The 21,300-nt window shown below is 46.9% G+C and overlaps 1 protein-coding gene across 1 annotated transcript in view; it reads left to right on the top strand.

The window, feature by feature from the left end:
* Positions 1–21,300, top strand: part of vps13c (vacuolar protein sorting 13 homolog C) — a 473,104-nt gene that overhangs the window by 207,778 nt on the left and 244,026 nt on the right. Inside the window, 5 exon segments of the mRNA XM_072493103.1 lie at positions 499–641; positions 1,979–2,135; positions 11,635–11,714; positions 15,601–15,660; positions 20,294–20,447. Coding sequence (XP_072349204.1) covers positions 499–641; positions 1,979–2,135; positions 11,635–11,714; positions 15,601–15,660; positions 20,294–20,447 — 594 coding nt within the window.

Genomic DNA, 21,300 nt, shown 5'->3' with positions numbered 1-21,300 from the left:
GAGTTTGCACATTCTCCCTGTGTCTGCGTGGGTCTCGCCCCACAACCCAAAGGCGTGCAGGCTAGGTGGATTGGCGACATTAAATTACCCCTTAATTGGAAAAAAAAATTGGGTACTCTAAATTTATATTTTAAAAAATTATGGGCTTCAGTCTTCATATTCCTGTGGAAATGATGGAGCAAAAACATGAACAAAATGTTTTTATCGAGAGATTGCTTTTTCCCTTTTTAAAAAAAAATAAAAGACCTTTTTTCTTTAAATTGTACTTCCCACACCTTGATTAAATGGTGCCAGGTTAAAAACTAGTTCAAATCATGGCGGAGGATTTTTAAATAGGTTAAATGCTTCAAGTGGTAAACATTTTGATCAATCACCCGTGCTTTGTATGCAGATGCAAATCAGAGTGGCCCTTGGTTGTACTGATTTAATAAGATGTCGATCTTCAGCATTGCTGTGTAAAGTAGGCTCCTAACAGTTTGTGTGTCGATGAATGTACAGAAAAACCCAGAGATCCCAAAGAGGTGGCTAAGCCTGAAAAGAGTGGGGGAAATGAGAGCTCCGCAGCAAGTCACCTTTTGGAGATGATGAAAGGAGCGCCAAATGAAAGTGTCAACGTTCAGCTGAACTTTGAAATCAAAGAGGTGAGTTGTGTATTATTAACGTGAGAAGTTTCAATAACCTTCAGTGGATCACACAGTGGAGGCCTCACAGAAGCTTGTTTATTAGCCTTGAGCTGTAACTCTTACCCAAACACTTCAGCTGCACGTTTTATGAGATGAAGAACGCCGTTGTACTATTTGGTGTAAGGCCCAAAAAACAAAATTTACAGTAGCATTAAACCGTGACGGAGGGACAGATGATAGATTGGGATAAGGTACTGTGTGCTGGAAGGAAGGGGGGAGAAACTTGCTCGATATTATTGTGCTCACTGTGGCACTCTCGGGCAGTCGGCTGTGGGATCAACTTGCAGTCCTGAGCTGGCATAGGTGCCATCTTTTGGCTGACATTAAGCCGAGGCCCTGTTTGCCCAGTAAATCCCATGGCATTGCTTTGGAGAGGAGCAGGTGAATTCTCATTTGTCCTGGATAATATTCATTTCTCAGCTAAACATATTTGTCCCTTTTTCTGTTTGTGAGACCTTGCTGTTCCCAAACTGGCTGACGTTTCCTGACATGACATCCTCGTAACACACATCTAAATTAGTTCATGTGTCTGACATGCTTTGGGAGGTCTTAAAATGCGCTTTAGAAATTACTTCTTTTAGTTGAAGGCAACAGGTGGTTACCGATGCCACGAAGAGCAGCGAGCTGATTGACCAGTTTACAGAACCATAAAACGAGGCCATTCGGCCCACCTTGTCCAGTTTTGCACAAGCCCACCGATCGGGCACGCATGCGCAGTGTGGCCAAATTTTTAAAATCTGTTATTAAAAGCCGGCTGCTGCGGCTGCTGCGCGCAGATTTGCGCGATCGGGAACGCCGCGACGGACGGCTCCGCAACCCTCCCGACACCCGCCCACGACACACCAGCGGGTCGCGCCCCCGAGTTCGACAATGCCTGGACTATGGCGACATTACTTTTAGGATCTGATTGGTCTGTGGCATCACGTAGACAAGTCGGCAACATTAGAGGCTCATTATAGTCATGCAATATGAGACAAGTATGCAGAAGATTCTTGATTTTAATTGTGTAGATTTATATATTTCATTGCCACTGATAGAACTGTAGTTCAGTGGTGTAATACTGCCATCATCTGGCTTACCCTCACACCCACTGATCAGAGCAACATTTCAATTGGCTGGTCACATCCACAGCTTCATCCTACAATATAAAGGTTGGGTAAAAGTAGGGAAACAATGGAGATAATCTTTTAGAAGCAAGTATTAAATGGTTGCTGTTTATGAATCATTTCAAATACGATAATGACTAAAGTCAGCATGCTATTGAGTTCAGTAAATCTGTTCTGTTGTAATTTCAGGTTGTGGTAGAATTAACAAAACAAATTAACAAGCAGAAGAGCTCATTTCTCATGTTTCATGTGATGCAACTGGGAACTGAAACCAAAGTGAGGAAGTATGATTTGAGTGCAACAGCCTACTTGAAGAAAATCGCTTTGAACTGCTGTGAATTTACAGGTGGGACAATAAGTTGGAAGATCGTGAAAAAAAAGAAGAGATAAATTGGTCCCTGGCATGCCGGGTCTGTCCTATAACGAGCAGCGAAGTAAATTGGGCTTGTATTCTATGGAGTTTAGAAGAATAAGAGGCGATCTTCTTGCATCCTACAAAATTGTGAAGGGGCTTGATGGGGTGGAGGCTGAAATGTGGGTGGCACGGTAGCCCAGTGGTTAGCACTGTTGCTGCATAGCGCCAGGGTTCCAGGTTCGATTCCAGGCTTGGCTCACTGTCTGTGCGGAGTCTGCACGTTCTCCCCGTGTCAGCGTGGGTTTCCTCCGGGTGCTCCGGTTTCCTCCCACAGTCCCGAAAGACCCGCTGTTAGGTGAATTGGACATTCTGAATTCTCCCTCTGTGTACCCGAACAGGCGCCGGAATGTGGCGACTAGGGGATTTCCGCAGTAACTTCATTGCAGTGTTAATGTAAGCCTATTTGTGACACTAATGAAGATTATTATTATAAAAGATTGTTTCCATTGGTCGGGGAATCTAAAGCACTGGGGCACAGCCTCAAGGTAAGGGAGCTGATCATTTAGGACTGAGACAAGAGGAAATTACTTCACTCAAAGGGTTCTGCATCTTTGGAATTCTCTACCCCTGAGGGTTCCGGAAGCTCCATCGTTGAATATATTTAAAGCTGAGGTAGGCCGATATCTGGTCTCGGGGAATTAAGGGGTATGGGAGGTAGACTTGAGTAGACTTGCTTGCAAGTAATCTAACTTTACATAAAATATTAAGATGTATACTGAGGGTGAAAGAGTTCACCGTTTTTCACTTGTAATAGTGCTTGAGGTTCTCGAAGCCTTTAGGTTCAGACTTATTGGCCTCCTTTGTATTCACTACAGTGCCAGTGGATTACTGCGTTCTGAACTGTGCAGAACGCAGTCCAGCATGCACTCTGAGCAGAACGCAGTCCAGAATGCACTCTGAGCAGAATGCAGTCCAGCATGCACTCTGAGCAGAACGCAGTCCAGAATGCACTCTGAGCAGAACGCAGTCCAGCATGCACTCTGAGCAGAACGCAGTCCAGAATGCACTCTGAGCAGAATGCAGTACAGCGTGCACTCTGAGCAGAACGCAGTCCAGCATGCACTCTGAGCAGAACGCAGTACAGCATGCAGTCTGAGCAGAACGCAGTACAGCATGCAGTCTGAGCAGAACGCAGTACAGCATGCACTCTGAGCAGAACGCAGTACAGCGTGCACTCTGAGCAGAACGCAGTCCAGCATGCACTCTGAGCAGAACGCAGTCCAGCTTGCACTCTGAGCAGAACGCAGTACAGCATGCAGTCTGAGCAGAACGCAGTCCAGCATGCAGTCTGAGCAGAACGCAGTGCAGCATGCACTCTGAGCAGAACGCAGTCCAGCATGCACTCTGAGCAGAACGCAGTCCAGAATGCACTCTGAGCAGAATGCAGTCCAGCATGCACTCTGAGCAGAACGCAGTCCAGAATGCACTCTGAGCAGAACGCAGTCCAGCATGCACTCTGAGCAGAACGCAGTCCAGAATGCACTCTGAGCAGAATGCAGTACAGCGTGCACTCTGAGCAGAACGCAGTCCAGCATGCACTCTGAGCAGAACGCAGTACAGCATGCAGTCTGAGCAGAACGCAGTACAGCATGCAGTCTGAGCAGAACGCAGTACAGCATGCACTCTGAGCAGAACGCAGTACAGCGTGCACTCTGAGCAGAACGCAGTCCAGCATGCACTCTGAGCAGAACGCAGTCCAGCTTGCACTCTGAGCAGAACGCAGTACAGCATGCAGTCTGAGCAGAACGCAGTCCAGCATGCAGTCTGAGCAGAACGCAGTGCAGCATGCACTCTGAGCAGAACGCAGTGCAGCATGCACTCTGAGCAGAACGCAGCCCAGCGTGCACTCTGAGCAGAACGCAGTACAGCGTGCACTCTGATCAGAACGCAGTACAGCGTGCACTCTGATCAGAACGCAGTACAGCGTGCACTCTGAGCAGAACGCAGTCCAGCTTGCACTCTGAGCAGAACGCAGTACAGCATGCAGTCTGAGCAGAACGCAGTCCAGCATGCAGTCTGAGCAGAACGCAGTGCAGCGTGCACTCTGAGCAGAACGCAGCCCAGCGTGCACTCTGAGCAGAACGCAGTACAGCGTGCACTCTGATCAGAACGCAGTACAGCGTGCACTCTGATCAGAACGCAGTACAGCGTGCACTCTGAGCAGAACGCAGTCCAGCATGCACTCTGAGCAGAATGCAGTCCAGCGTGCATTCTGAGCAGAACGCAGTACAGCGTGCACTCTGAGCAGAACATAGAACATAGAACATAGAAAATACAGCACAGAACAGGCCCTTCGGCCCACGATGTTGTGCCGAACCTTTGTCCTAGATTAATCATAGATTATCATTGAATTTACAGTGCAGAAGGAGGCCATTCGGCCCTTTGAGTCTGCATCGGCTCTTGGAAAGAGCACCATACCCAAACTCAACACCTCCACCCAACACCAAGGGCAATTTGGACATTAAGGGCAATTTATCATTGGCCAATTCACCTAACCCGCACATCTTTGGACTGTGGGAGGAAACCGGAGCACCCGGAGGAAACCCACGCAGACACGGGGAGGACGTGCAGACTCCGCACAGACAATGACCCAAGCCGGAATCGAACCTGGGACCATGGAGCTGTGAAGCAATTGCGCTATCCACAATGCTACCGTGCTGCCCTTAAGAACAAATAAATCTACACTATATCATTTTACCATCATCCATGTACCTATCCAATAGCTGCTTGAAGGTCCCTAATGTTTCCGACTCAACTACTTCCACAGGCAGTGCATTCCATGCCCCCACTACTCTCTGGGTAAAGAACCTACCTCTGATATCCCTCCTATATCTTCCACCTTTCACCTTAACTTTATGTCCCCTTGTAATGGTGTGTTCCACCCGGGGAAAAAGTCTCTGACTGTCTACTCTATCTATTCCCCTGATCATCTTATAAACCTCTATCAAGTCGCCCCTCATCCTTCTCCGCTCTAATGAGAAAAGGCCTAGCACCCTCAACCTTTCCTCGTAAGACCTACTCTCCATTCCAGGCAACATCCTGGTAAATCTTCTTTGCACCTTTTCCAGAGCTTCCACATCCTTCCTAAAATGAGGCGACCAGAACTGTACACAGTACTCCAAATGTGGCCTTACCAAAGTTTTGTACAGCTGCATCATCACCTCACGGCTCTTAAATTCAATCCCTCTGTTAATGAACGCGAGCACACCATAGGCCTTCTTCACAGCTCTATCCACTTGAGTGGCAACTTTCAAAGATGTATGAACATAGACCCCAAGATCTCTCTGCTCCTCCACATTGCCAAGAACTCTACCGTTAACCCTATATTTCGCATTCATATTTGTCCTTCCAAAATGGACAACCTCACACTTTTCAGGGTTAAACTCCATCTGCCACTTCTCAGCCCAGCTCTGCATCCTATCTATGTCTCTTTGCAGCCGACAACAGCCCTCCTTACTATCCACAACTCCACCAATCTTCGTATCGTCTGCAAATTTACTGACCCACCCTTCAACTCCCTCATCCAAGTCATTAATGAAAATCACAAACAGCAGAGGACCCAGAACTGATCCCTGCGGTACGCCACTGGTAACTGGGATCCAGGCTGAATATTTGCCATCCACCACCACTCTGACTTCTATCGGTTAGCCAGTTCGTTATCCAACTGGCCAAATTTCCCACTATCCCATGCCTCCTTACTTTCTGCATAAGCCTACCATGGGGAACTTTATCAAATGCCTTCCTAAAATCCATGTACACTACATCCACTGCTTTACCTTCATCCACATGCTTGGTCACCTCCTCAAAGAATTCAATAAGATTTGTAAGGCAAGACCTACCCCTCACAAATCCGTGCTGACTATCCCTAATCAAGCAGTGTCTTTCCAGATGCTCAGAAATCCTATCCTTCAGTACCCTTTCCATTACTTTGCCTACCACCGAAGTAAGACTAACTGGCCTGTAATTCCCAGGGTTATCCCTAGTTCCTTTTTTGAACAGGGGCACGACATTCGCCACTCTCCAATCCCCTGGTACCACCCCTGTTGACAGTGAGGACGAAAAGATCATTGCCAACGGCTCTGCAATTTCATCTCTTGCTTCCCATAGAATCCTTGGATATATCCCGTCAGGCCCGGGGGACTTGTCTATCCTCAAGTTTTTCAAAATGCCCAATACATCTTCCTTCCTGACAAGTATTTCCTCGAGCTTATCAATCTGTTTCACACTGTCCTCTCCAACAATTTCGCCCCTCTCATTTGTAAATACAGAAGAAAAATACTCATTCAAGACCTCTCCTATCTCTTCAGACTCAATACACAATCTCCCGCTACTGTCCTTGATCGGACCTACCCTCGCTCTAGTCATTCTCATATTTCTCACATATGTGTAAAAGGCCTTGGGGTTTTCCTTGATCCTACCCGCCAAAGATTGTTCATGCCCTCTCTTAGCTCTCCTAATCCCTTTCTTCAGTTCCCTCCTGGCTATCTTGTATCCCTCCAATGCCCTGTCTGAACCTTGTTTCCTCAGCCTTACATAAGTCACCTTTTTCCTTTTTTAACAAGACATTCAACCTCTCTTGTCAACCATGGTTCCCTCACTCGACCATCTCTTCCCTGCCTGACAGGGACATACATATCAAGGACACGTAGCACCTGTTCCTTGAACAAGTTCCACATTTCACTTGTGTCCTTCCCTGCCAGCCTATGTTCCCAACTTATGCACTTCAATTCTTGTCTGACAACATCGTATTTACCCTTCCCCCAATTGTAAACCTTGCCCTGTTGCACGTACCTATCCCTCTCCATTACTAAAGTGAAAGTCACAGAATTGTGGTCACTATCTCCAAAATGCTCCCCCACTAACAAATCTATCACTTGCCCTGGTTCATTACCCAGTACTAAATCCAATATTGCCCCTCCTCTGGTCGGACAATCTACATACTGTGTTAGAAAAGCTTCCTGGACACACTGCACAAACACCACCCCATCCAAACTATTTGATCTAAAGAGTTTCCACTCAATATTTGGGAAGTTAAAGTCGCCCATGACTACTACCCTTTGACTTCTGCACCTTTCCAAAATCTGTTTCCTAATCTGTTCCTCCACATCTCTGTTACTATTGGGGGGCCTATAGAACGCAGTACAGCGTGCACTCTGAGCAGAACGCAGTCCAGCATGCACTCTGAGCAGAACGCAGTCCAGCATGCAGTCTGAGCCGAACGCAGTCTGAGCCGAACGCAGTCCAGCATGCACTCTGAGCAGAACGCAGTCCAGAATGCACTCTGAGCAGAACGCAGTCCAGCATGCACTCTGAGCAGAACGCAGTATAGCGTGCACTCTGAGCAGAACGCAGTCCAGCTTGCACTCTGAGCAGAACGCAGTCCAGCGTACACTCTGAGCCGAACGCAGTACAGCGTGCGCTCTGAGCAGAACGCAGTCCAGCATGCATTCTGAGCAGAACGCAGTCCAGCGTGCACTCTGAGCAGAACGCAGCCCAGCGTGCACTCTGAGCAGAACGCAGTCCAGCGTGCACTCTGAGCCGAACGCAGTACAGCGTGCGCTCTGAGCAGAACGCAGTCCAGCATGCATTCTGAGCAGAACGCAGTCCAGCGTGCATTCTGAGCAGAACGCAGTCCAGCGTGCACTCTGAGCAGAACGCAGTACAGCGTGCAATCTGAGCAGAACGCAGTACAGCGTGCACTCTGAGCAGAACGCAGTCCAGCGTGCACTCTGAGCAGAACGCAGTCCAGCGTGCACTCTGAGCCGACCGCAGTACAGCATGCACTCTGAGCCGTGCAGTGTAAACACTTGGCCTTGGATAGAATCTTTACAGCACTGAAATAGATTGTTTAACTCAACATGTCGGTGTTTGCCTTCCGATTGACCTCCCTCCTTCATCTTACTCTATCAAAAGAGCTCCTATTTTCCCTCCTGTACTGCTGTGCTTCCTCTAGTACTTCACATACCAGCCTCCCCGAACACGCGCCGGAATGTGGCGACTAGGGGCTTTTCACAGTAACTTCATTTGAAGCCGACTTGTGACAAGCGATTTTCATTTCATTTCAGAATGCTTCTGTCGTATTCACCTCAACTATCATCATAGATCATAGAATTTACAGTGCAGAAGGAGGCCATTCGGCCCATCAAGTCTGCACCAGCTCTTGGAAAAAGCACCCTACCCAAGGTCCACACCTCCACCCTATCCCCATAACCCAGTAACCCCACCCAACACTAAGGGCAATTTTGGAACAAAGGGCAATTTATCATGGCCAATCCACCTAACCTGCACATCTTTGGACTGTGGGAGGAAACCGGAGCACCCGGAGGAAACCCACGCACACACGGGGAGGATGTAGTAATAGATATAGGTCAGAGGTAGGTTCTTTACGCAAAGAGTGGTGAGGCCGTGGAATGCCCTACCTGCAACAGTAGTGAACTCGCCAACATTGAGGGCATTTAAAAGTTTATTGGATAAGCATATGGATGATAATGGCATAGTGTAGGTTAGATGGCTTTTGTTTCGGTGCGACATCGTGGGCCGAAGGGCCTGTACTGCGCTGTATCGTTCTATGTTCTATGATGTGCAGACTCCACACAGACAGTGACCCAAGCCGGAATTGAACCTGGGACCCTGGAGCTGTGAAGCAATTGTGCTATCCACCATGCTACCGTGCTGCCCAACTACTTGGAAACGAGTTCCATATTCTCGTCAATCTGAGTGAAGATTTCCCTCAATTCCTTATTCGCAGGTGGACAGGGTGGTGAAGAAGGCATTCGGCATGCTTGGTTTCATTGGTCAGAACATTGAATACAGGAGTTGGGACGTCTTGTTGAAGTTGTACATGACATTGGTACGGCCACACTTGGAATACTGTGTGCAGTTCTGGTCACCCTATTATAGAAAGGATATTATTAAACTGGAAAGAGTGCAGAAAAGATTTACTAGGATGTTACCGGGACTTGATGGTTCGAGTTATAAGGAGAGGCTGGATAGACTGGGACTTTTTTCCCTGGAGCGTAGGAGGCTTAGGGGTGATCTTATAGAGGTCTATATAATAATGAGGGGCATAGATAAGGTAGATAGTCAACATCTTTTCCCAAAGGTAGGGGAGTCTAAAACTAGAGGGCATAGGTTTAAGGTGAGAGGGGAGAGATTCAGAAGGGCCCAGAGGGACAATTTCTTCACTCAGAGGGTAGTGAGTGTCTGGAATGTGCTGCCAGAGGTAGTAGTGGAGGCGGGTACAATTGTGTCTTTTAAAAAGCATTTAGATAGTTACATGGGTAAGATGGGTATAGAGGGTTATGGGCCAAGTGCGGGCAACTGGGACTAGCTTAATGGTTTAAAAACTGGGCGGCATGGACTGGTTGGGCCGAAGGGCCTGTTTCCATGCTGTAAACTTCTATGATTCTATTCTATGATTTTTTTTTTCTTAAAAAATTTAGATTACCCAATTCATTTTTTCCAATTAAGGGGCAATTTAGTGTGGCCAATCCACCTAGCCTGCAAATTTTGGATTGTGGGGGCAAAACCCACGCAAACACGGGGAGAATGTGCAAACTCCACACTGACAGTAACCCAGGGCTGGGATTGAACCTAGGACCTTGGCGGCGTGAGGTCGCAGTGCTTACCACTGTGCCACCGTGCTGCTGCCTTCCTCGATTTATTACTGACTTTCTATATAAACCTGAATTTTACTCTTCTGCCATGTGTCCCATTCCTTTTTCAATTTGTTGCCAAATTGCTGATGTATTGAACATGAAGTTTAGGGTTGCATCGTGGTTAGCACTGTGGCTTCACAGCTCCAGGGTCCCAGGTTGGATTCCCGGCTTGGGTCACTGTCTGTGCGGAGTCTGCACGTTCTCCCCGTGTGTGCGTGGGTTTCCTCCGGGTGCTCCGGTTTCCTCCCACAGTCCAAAGATGTGCGGGTTAGGTGGATTGGCCATGATAAATTGCCCTTAGTGTCCAAAATTGCCCTTGGTGTTGGGTGGGGTTTCTGGGTTATGGGGATAGGGTGGAGGTGTGGGCTTGGGTAGGGTGCTCTTTCCAAGAGATGGTGCAGACTCGATGGGCTGAATGGCCTCCTTCACTGTAAGTTCTATGAAAAAGTTTAGTTTTGCTGACCGATGTGGTCTGTCTTGCTGGGCTAATTCTGGGTAGCGGGCACAAATTTTACGCTTCTGGGATCATTTCAGAATGTCGAATGTGAGTCATTCCAGGGTATATTTGAAGACCGAATAGAATGAAATAGAATTGTACTATTTACAGCCACGCTTACAAGTACAGTTGTCTAACAGTCCAATACAGAAGTTGTGAACCCAGTTCATTAATAGACAAAACAATTGGCTAAGATTTTTTGGGAACACTGATACAGAATTCTGAACTAAACAACAACCTGCAGTTGTGTTTCATGTGCAAACAAATGAAATACAAACAAAGAACAAACAAAGAACAAAGAAATGTACAGCACAGGAACAGGCCCTTCGGCCCTCCAAGCCCGTGCCGACCATACTGCCCGACTAAACTACAATCTTCTACACAGTCCTTGCAAGATTTAGATACATCTATTGCACAAGGGCGGCACAGTGGTTAGCACTGCTGCATCATGGCACTGAGGACCCGAGTTCGATCCCGGCCCTGGGTCACTGTCGGTGTGGAGTTTGCGCCTTCTCCCCATGTTTGCGTGGGTCTCGCCCCCACAACCCAAAGATGTGCAGATTAGGTGGCTAAATTGCCCCTTAATTGGAAAAAAATAAATCATTGGGTACTCTAAATTTATTTTAAAAAAAGATCCGTTGCACAAAGCTGCTGCTACCTATCCAGACAAATTTGATCTGGCACGTGAAATAGATGAATTACTCCAATAAACAACCTGTGGCACAGCGGTTAGCACTGCTGCCTCGCAGCGCCAGGGATCGGAGTGCGATTCCGGCCTTGAGTGACGTGGGTTTTCTCCGGGCGCTCCTGTTCCCTCCCACAGTCCAATGATGTGCAAACTAGGTGGATTGGCTGTGCTAAATTTCCCCTCAATGTCCAAAGATGTGTGGGTTAGGTGGATTGCCCCTTAAGTGTCCGAAGGTTGGGTGGGGTTACGGGGATAGGGTATGGGCCTAGGTCGGGTGCTCTTTCAGAGGGTTGGTGCAGACTTGATGGGCTAAATGTTGTCCTCCTGCACTGTAGGGATTCCATGAAACCCAATCTGCAAAAGCAATTGCGTGACCATGTTAGTTCTTAGTGCTTTATGCACATGGTGTTTAAATAATTTACATGTCCCAATGACACCCTGGGCTTCCTGTGTAAACTTTATTGCGTCTTTTCACCCCTGCCGTCTCTATTATTGTGCTCTATTTTTGGAAGTGTATTTGTAGTTATAAAATGCAACTTATTGAAATCTAGGTTGCTAGAAAGCTCACTACGTCTTATTTTGTTGCAGATTCAAATAACAAACCGATTAACTTGATCAATTCTTCAGACAAACCTGGAGCTGATCTTCTGAAAGTGCAATATATTAAGGTAGAGTTTCCAGCTATGAACAAAGAACAATACAGCAGTGGAACAGGCCCTTCGGCCCTCCAAGCCTGCCCCAGTCATGATACCAATCTTTGCCAAAACTCTCGGCACTTCCTTGTGCGTGTCCCTCTATACCCATCCTATCCATGTGTTTGTCAAAATGCCTTTTGAACGCCGTTAATGTATCTGCTTCCACAACCTCCCCTGGCAATGCGTTCCAGGCACTCACCAGCCTGTGTAAAAAAACCTGCCTCGCACATCTCCTCTAAACTTTGCCCCACGGATCTTAAACCTATGCACCCCGGTGACTGAACCCCCCCCCCAGGAAAGAGTGCCTGAAGAGTGTCTAACTCTTCAGAAAAGTGCAATTTAAACACAAACTACAAGTCAACCCCAGCCTTCCTTTTTAAATATCATTTCAGTGATCTGAGGGTCTCTGCCTCCACCCTTTCAAGCAGCGAGTTTCAAACTCCCGCCATACTCTGGGTAAAGCAGTTTTTCCTCACATCCCCTCTAAACCTCCTGCCCCTCACCTTAAATCTCTGTCCCCGGTCATTGATCCCTCCCCCAAGGGGAAGTACTTCTTCCTGTCTACTCTATCTACCCCCCTCATAATTTTATACATCTCAATCAGGTCCCTCTCCATCTCCTCTGCTCCAAGGAAAAAAACGCAGTCTATCCAATCTCTCTTTATAGTTAAAACTCTCCAGCCCAGGCAACATCCTGGTAAATCTCCTCTCCACCCTTTCCAGTTTTTCAGTTTTAACACATCCCTCCTGTAATGTGGATTTCAGAACTGCACACAATACTCGCTGTGGCTGTTGGAAGTTTCCCGTTACCATGGTAATGTCCCGTTACCATGGTAATGTCCCGTTACCATGGTAATGTCCCGTTGCCATGCTGTGTAAAGTTGTGGCTATAACAGGTTTTCGCCTCCCCTCCCGTTGCAAAAACTCCAGCCTGCCCACTCGGGAACTAGCCTGGTTGAACATTAGATAGAGTGTCATTTTTAGCTCATTTTCCAGTCCAGATTTATTTTCTTCAGGCTTTTTGAGAATTTGAAGGGTTTTTATTCCGCAGATCCCAACACCTGTTCATGAATTTGTAGGTTAGCTTTTTGAGACTTCCTTTTCCAGGACAAGGTTAGAAGAAAAAGTAAAATGACCAACTGGCTCCTCTAGTTTATGGCAGCTGGCTAACAAGAAACACCATACTTGCTTTCTGGTGAAGTTCTGCCTGATGTTATACCTTTGAATTACTGAGAACGTTTCATTAAAGATTTGACGCCCTGAGCAGGTCTGATGGTGGCGCATTCATGATGGGCAGACTGGACCTCCCAACCAGTGGACTCAAAGACGACGCAAAGCTCCACCCAGTTTTGTTGGCGCCTTAATGCAACATCCCAGCAGCATCGGCCCCTGTTGTTTCTCAGCTACCTCCTGATACAGTAAATTAGCTTCTATGGTGGTACAATGGGACCACTGGCGAGGAGCACCCATTGGGACCACTGGCGAGGAGCACCCATTGGGACCACTGGCGAGGAGCACCCATTGGGACCACTGGCGAGGAGCACCCATTGGGACCACAGAGCCGTTTTTTGTCGAGCAGTTGGAAAACTTATCAGAACATTCGCTGTAGGTCACAATCATTTATTGAAGATTTGATTCCTGGGAAGCAAAAGTCGATAATTCTTTGATTGACTTTGGCACCCCTCCAGGGCAGAAATGTTACCTGTTATTGTAGCTACTCTGAAGGGAAGATACCCTGATGCAACATAAAAAACTTGTAGAACATGTCAAATATCAAAGCATGAGTACTATTAAAGTGATGGGCATGAAAATCAAGAACCCAACAAACTGACTAAAGTCTGAGTTAATAATCACCAGCATTTTGTGGCACTCTGCAGATTTTGTTGATTTCGTACCCAAAGCTGCTTTTGCTTCAGAATGGTATCCATGTCAGGCCCTCTGGAAGCCTTTTCCTTTGCACCTCCTGGACCTGCCCCATCCCTTCTCACCCAATTTTAGAACAAAAGCTGGAGATTAACTGTCCTTTGAAGGACGAGCACCTGGCACGTGGATCCGATAATTTGAGGTAAATAGAACATAGAAGTGTACAGCACAGTACAGGCCCTTCGGCCCACGATGTTGTGGCGAACTAGTCTGAAACTAAGATCAAACCAATCTACTCCCAATTATTCTCGTGCACTCCATATGCCTATTCAACAACCGCTTGAAAGTTCCTAGTGTCCGACTCCACTATCACAGCAGGCAGTCCATTCCACGCCCCAACCACTCTCTGAGTAAAGAACCTACCTCTGACATCCCTCCTATATCTTCCACCATGAACCTTACAGTTCTGCCCCCTTGTAACAGCTACATCCACCCTAGGTAAAACTCGATGAACGTACACTCTATCGATCCCTCTCATCATCTTATCCACTTCAATTAAGTCACCTCTCATCCTCCTTCGCTCCAATGAGAAAAGCCCTAGCTCCCTCAACCTTTCCTCATAAGACCTACCCTCCAATCCAGGCAGCATCCTGGTAAATCTCCTTTGCACCCTTTCCAATTCTTCCACACCCTTCCTGTAATGAGGTGACCAGCACTGTGCACACTGCCTTAATTCTGGACTACACTCCCTGGGTAATCGGGCTGGACAACTAGCTGGTGCTGACCTTCTGTCTTAAGTTGCTGGCTGAGTACATTCTAATCAAAGTGGGCTGCTACACGGATCATAGAATGGTTGCAGCACGGGAGTTGCCCATTCAGCCTATCTTGCCTGTGCTGGCACACGGCAGGAGCAGTTCTCACTTAATGCCACTCCCCTGCCTTTTCCCCATGCCCTGCACGTTTTACTTTTTCAGGTAATGATCCAATTCTCTTTTGAATCCAGCAATTGAATCTGCCTCCACCCCATTCTCAGGCAGTGTGTTCCATATCTCAACCATTCACTGCTGAACAAAATTTGCCCTCATGTCGCTATTGTTTGTTTTGCCAATTCCCTTCAATCTGTGCCCTCTGGGTCTTGATCCTTCCACCAATGGGAGCTATTTCTCCAAAATGACTCTGTCCCGATCCCTCATGATTTTGAGCACCTTATCAAATCTCCTCTGAACCTTCCCCTCCCGGGGAGAACAGTCCCGGCTTCTCCAATCTATCTCAGTAACTCCAGTCCCTCATCCCTGCAACCATTCTCATGAATCTTATGAGTAGCACAATGGTTAGCGCTGCTGCTTCACAATGCCAGGGACCCGGGTTCAATTCCAACCTTGGATGTACTGTGTGGAGTCTGCACGTTCTCCCCGTGTCTGAGTGGGTTTCCTCCGGTTTCCTCCCACAGTCCAAAGATGTGCAGATTAGGTAGATTGGCCATGTTAAATTTCCCCTCCGTGTCCAAAGACATGCAGGTTAGATGGGGACATGGGACAGGGCTGGAAAGTTGGCCTATGTAAAATGTTCTTTTGGAGGGTCGGTGCAGAACTGATGGGCTCATGGCCTCCTTCTATACTATAAGGATTGTATTATTTTCTCCTCTGTCTAATGGCTCCATAGCCTTCCAGAAATATGGTACCCAGAATTGGGGACACTACTCCAATTGAGGTTGAAAATGTTTTTTTAATATATGGGTTTAACAACCAGGAATGGGCAAGAAATGCAGGCCTAACCAACGGCGGCCACATCCGGTAAATGAATTTTAAAAAACATTCCTGTGAATTGGGAGAATGACTGCAGAAGAAGAAAGCTACGTCAGTTGTAATATTTTCGGGGAGGCAAGGAAGGAGCGGGAGAGTTGGACTAATTGCCTATCTCTTTCAAAGAGCCGATCATGGTTTTACATTTCATTGAACTTGACATGGGTGTGATTTCCATAATTGTTTTGTTCACAGGCGGATCGAAATGGACCACATTTCAAGAGTGCTTATGAGAGCACTGAGCAGAAACTGAAGGTACAACATGCTGTTAACATTTTTCACAGATCCACCCTTCCATCTTGGTTTTGTACTCTGCTTTGTGTCGTAAACCCAGCAGCCATCAGCTCTTTTAATGGAGGTGCTGCTGTAAATCCAAACTCAAAAGCACCTCTGCTCTGACATCACTCAGCCTCGCCCATTCAAATGGGCATTTTTGCTTTATTGTCTAATCCAAGCACACTGATATTAAATTGCATCTGCTGCCTTTTTGTCCATCTCATTTTGTCCATTCCTTGCAGTTTCCATTGGAATTAGGAATTCTGGCTTCTATTTTTACATCAGCTGCTATTTAGGCAGCATTTCTCTCCAGTCAAGGACAGTAGTGGGAAGTTGTGCGTGGAGTCCGAGGATATAGGAGAGGTGCGAAATGAATATTTTTTGTCAGTATTCACACAGGAAAAAGACAATGTTGTCGAGGAGAATACTGAGATTCAGGCTACTAGACTAGAAGGGCTTGAGGTTCATAAGGAGGAGGTGTTAGCAATTCTGGAAAGTGTGAAAATAGATAAGTCCCCTGGGCCGGATGGGATTTATCCTAGGATTCTCTGGGAAGCTAGGGAGGAGATTGCTGAGCCTTTGGCTTTGATCTTTAAGTCATCTTTGTCTACAGGAATAGTGCCAGAAGACTGGAGGATAGCAAATGTTGTCCCCTTGTTCAAGAAGGGGAGTAGAGACAACCCCGTAACTATAGACCAGTGAGCCTTACTTCTATTGTGGGCAAAATCTTGGAAAGGTTTATAAGAGATAGGATGTATAATCATCTGGAAAGGAATAATTTGATTAAAGATAGTCAACACGGTTTTGTGAAGGGTAGGTCGTGCCTCACAAACCTTATTGAGTTCTTTGAGAAGATGACCAAACAGGTGGATGAGGGTAAAGCAGTTGATGTGGTGTATATGGATTTCAGTAAAGCGTTTGATAAGGTTCCCCACGGTAGGCTACTGCAGAAAATACGGAGGCATGGGATTCAGGGTGATTTAGCAGTTTGGATCAGAAATTGGCTAGCTGGAAGAAGACAAAGGGTGGTGGTTGATGGGAAATGTTCAGACTGGAGTCCAGTTACTAGTGGTGTACCATAAGGATCTGTTTTGGGGCCACTGCTGTTTGTCATATTTATAAATGACCTGGAGGAGGGCGTAGAAGGATGGGTGAGTAAATTTGCAGATGACACTAAAGTCGGTGGAGTTGTGGACAGTGTGGAAGGATGTTACAAGTTACAGAGGGACATAAATAAGCTGCAGCGCTGGGCTGAGAGGTGGCAAATGGAGTTTAATGCAGAAAAGTGTGAGGTGATTCATTTTGGAAGGAATAACAGGAAGACAGAGTACTGGGCTAATGGTAAGATTCTTGGCAGGGTGGATGAGCAGAGAGATCTCGGTGTCCATGTACATAGATCCCTGAAAGTTGCCACCCATTTGGAGTATTGCGTGCAATTCTGGCCGCCGCATTATAGGAAGGATGTGGAAGCATTGGAAAGGGTGCAGAGGAGATTTACCAGAATGTTGCCTGGTATGGAGGTAAGATCTTGTGAGGAAAGGCTGAGGGACTTGAGGCTGTTTTCGTTAGAGAGAAGAAGGTTAAGAGGTGACTTAATTGAGGCATACAAGATGATCAGAGGATTGGATAGGGTGGACAGTGAGAGCCTTTTTCCTCGGATGGTGATGTCTAGCACGAGGGGACATAGCTTTAAATTGAGGGGAGATAGATATAGGACAGATGTCAGAGGTAGATTCTTTACTCAAAGACTAGTAAGGGTGTGGAATGCCCTGCCTGCAACAGTAGTGGACTCGCCAACACTAAGGGCATTTAAATGGTCATTGGATAAACATATGGATGATAAGGGAATAGTGTAGATGGGCTTTAGAGTGGTTTCACAGGTCGGCGCAACATTGAGGGCCGAAGGGCCTGTCATGCGCCGTTATGTTCTATGTTCTAAGTTGTAGATCCACACAATAAACAGAAATATCCGAGATCTGCCTAACCCCTGTAGAGGGTTCCATCTCTGCTACTCCACTACTGGGCCGATATCTGGGGTTTGAGTATCTGTGTGTGTCTCTCTCCAGCTGGCACTGAAACTTCAGAGGCCAGGGGATGCCGCACTGGGACACCTCCACGGGAGAGAGCACTGAATCAAGCCTGCCGTTTATCCCTAACCGGAAGCCTGAGGCTTATATCACACAGATATCCAGACCCCCACCAATGCCCAGGTGATTCTCTCTCTTGCCGGTGGTGCAACACCCACCCGGTTCCTACTTCGCTGGAGTAGCTTTCCCAAGAGAGAGAATAGGACACTGCTGTTTATTACCTAACCAGCAGCCTGTCCTGAGTGAACGGGTTTGAATCGTTCAAGATGACCCTAGATTCTCGACCCCGGAATTAAGGTGAGGAATATCTTAACAATGACTTGGTCAGAGATCGCTGGTGAGAGATTGAAGAATTTAAACGACTCCAATTATCAGCAAATCGAGGTTTGTTGCAAAACCCAGGTCAAAATCATCAAACAGAAGAAATTATAATAAAATCTTAAACTCTAACACAAACTATGTCTATTCAGGAAGTACTATAACGGACACAACGTAAAATCTTATTGTTACACAACTTTAGCAATGGCACAAAACACAAATCAAGCCCCCTGCCCAAAGCCTCAACCACTATCAAGGTCAAGGGAGTTTCGCAAGCTGCTGCAGGGTACTTACGGTCACAGGCTGCAGGAGGTCAAGTCGAAGGTGGAGAGGTCAAGCCAACAGCCCCTCAATCGAAACACAGCCCCTTTTATATTGTTTTACCTGGCTTTTTCCTGTGTTCGGCCAGCCCCTTTTGCATTGAATCGGCAAGGTTTAAAGTTCCCGCTGGTCCCGCCCCCTTTGAGCCGGTCAGACCTGTCGACTTCCGGGTTTTCCTCCCCTTTGCGTTGAATTGGTCCAAGTTTAAAGTTCCCGCTGGTCCCGCCCCCTTTCAGCCGGTCAGACCTGTTGACTTCCGGGTTCTCCTCGCAGGTCTGCTCCTTCCAGGCAGACCTGTCCCGATTTGAATTTGGCGCCGACTCCGCCCCCTCCACCCAGTGAGTTCCTGCTGGTGGCTTCTGTCAAGATTGGAGTACCTCCCCCAGGTCCGCCTCCAACTTGGGTTTTTCTACCGTTTATCTTCAAGGGGCTTTTCCAGCGCAATATACTAAGCCCAGACAGTCTGCCTTTTGGGATAATGAGGTTAAGCTCTCTTGTGAAGATTTTCAAAGTCTTCCATCTGCTCCGGAGATCGCTGCTATTCTCACCTTGCTATGTTGATGGGGTGTTGATTGGATTCTGCTCTGGTGGAGGCAAAGTCATTTACATCTGCATGGGGCTATGACCATCCCATTGTCCTGCTTGCAGGCAGGCCCCTTTGTATTCCCGTGCCCCTTTGTCTGTGTTTTAATCTTATCTAGTTGTCTGGCTCCTTCTTCCTTGTAGCTCCTGGGGGGGGGGGGGGGGGGGGTTTGTAAATACCTATGCCCCTACTCGGCTCAGCGGACCAAGCCTGCTGGGAAATTTGGTTACGTTCTTTTGGCTGAAAAGTGTCCAGTTTACAGTCTCTGGGTTTTATTCTTGGGCAGTCCAAAAAGGGCCGAATTGCCCGAAAACCTTACACCCCTCTTTCTGCTTCCAACCATTCCTGAGAAGTTGTCCTGAACTGCTCCTCTCTGCCTTCTCTATCACACAAGGTTTTCACTCGCTTTGCTTCCCTTCCATTGAATAAACTCGGTTTGTTCTCACTGGAACGACGGAGGTTGAGGGGCGACCTGATAGAGGTCTACAAAATTCTGAGGAGCATAGACAGAGTGGATAGTCAGAGGCTTTTTCCCAGGGTAGAGGGGTCAATTACTAGGGGGCATAGGTTTAAGATGCGAGGGGCAAGGTTTAGAGGAGATGTACGAGGCAAGTTTGTTTTACACAGAGGGTAGTGGGTGCCTGGAACTCGCTGCTGGAGGAGGTGGTGGAAGCAGGGACGATAGTGACATTTAAGGGGCATCTTGACAAATACATGAATAGGATGGGAATAGAGGGATACGGACCCCGGAAGTGTAGAAGATTGTAGTTTAGTCGGGCAGCATGGTCGGCACGGGCTTGGAGGGCCGAAGGGCCTGTTCCTGTGCTGTACTTTTCTTTGTTCTTTGTTCCCCAATTCTGTACTCCGTAATCTAGAATAGTCTTCATATGTTCATTGAAAATAAGTAGTTTTGAACTCTTGTACTGCACCCTTTATAAGTTTGGATGTGTCGATTCCATTGATTTTGTTCTTAGGGGCTTTCTCACGAATTAATTTAGAATGGGGGGAGTGGGCTGAGGAAGGGTGCTCTTTCAGAGGGTTGGTACGGTCTTGATGGGCAGAATGGCCTCCTTCTGCACTGTAGGGATTCTATGATTTCCCAGGTTCCCACCGCCAATTGTAAGACTAACGTTTATGTAATGAGCATTTGACGTAAAATTGGATTATTCACTGTACACTACCCGGAGCTTATTTTTAAATGTTTGTAGTGTGGCGCTTCCTCTTGTTTTCACGTCATACTGCAGTTTAATTGGGCATCAAATGGAATCATGTGAAATAATGAAATCCCTTGTTTTGACGCCAGGTTGCCTTCTCTTCCCTTGATCTGATCCTGCATTCACAAGCCTTGCTAGCGACCATGAACTTTATAGCCGCTGTATTCCCATCAAGTAACATTGATAAGGATCGTGAATCAAAACCAAGCACGGACCTGGAGAAGGAGACTTTGTCAAAAGCAGGTAGGTCAGTAAGAAGGGAGGCTGAATAGTGCCTTGAATTCACGGTGCACGTGTGTGCGCTTTTCATAAACTTTCAGTTTCCATCCTGCAGTCCTTTTTGTTGCTTCATTTGCGCAGAAATAATGCTCAAGTTGTTTAGAGAACGATTTGAGCAAGTTGCTTCGGAGAGTGAAACCTAAATGTGGCTTTAGTGTTTGCTAAATTCTGCTGTGAATCGGGAAATTCTTCCCCATAGTGGATTGTAAACTGAGTTGCTGTTGCTACTCAATCCTTCCCTGTGTTCAGTAATTTTGGAGTTACAGACTGAATTATCTTCAGGATAATGTTCTGATGAGAGCATCCTATAAAGTGGTATCACATCATCTACAATGAGACGTGATTCATCTTTGAAACATACTTCCTTGAATGTTGGCCTGTATCGTGCATACAGGTCAGCATTGTGGAGCCATTTTCCTCTTTCCATCTAAAGCTCATGGGGAAAATAATTGTGGACGATCTGCTTCCAGATAGAATTACGATTTGAGCTCCACATTATAAATATGACCTCAGCAATGCTGGGTTCCCTTTCTTACAGTTTTAAGGAAATAGTATTGAGGGTAAATTCCTATTTGTCGTTCATAGAATCCGTACAGTACAGAAGGAGGGCCTTTGGCCCTTCGGGCCTGCACCAGCCCTCTGAAAGAACACCCCACCGAGGCATGTTTCCCTGCCCTATTCCCACAACACCACCTAACCTGCACACCTTTGGACACTTAGCCATTTGGCATGGCGGGGATGAAAGGGTTGACATATGAGGAGAAATTAAACAGTTTGGGATTATATTTGCGCGAGTTTAGAAGGATGAGAGGGGATC

This window comes from Scyliorhinus torazame, chromosome 30, assembly GCF_047496885.1.
Source record: "Scyliorhinus torazame isolate Kashiwa2021f chromosome 30, sScyTor2.1, whole genome shotgun sequence".
NCBI classification, from domain to species: Eukaryota; Metazoa; Chordata; class Chondrichthyes; order Carcharhiniformes; family Scyliorhinidae; genus Scyliorhinus; species Scyliorhinus torazame.
This window is presented reverse-complemented; position numbering and strand designations above follow the sequence as displayed.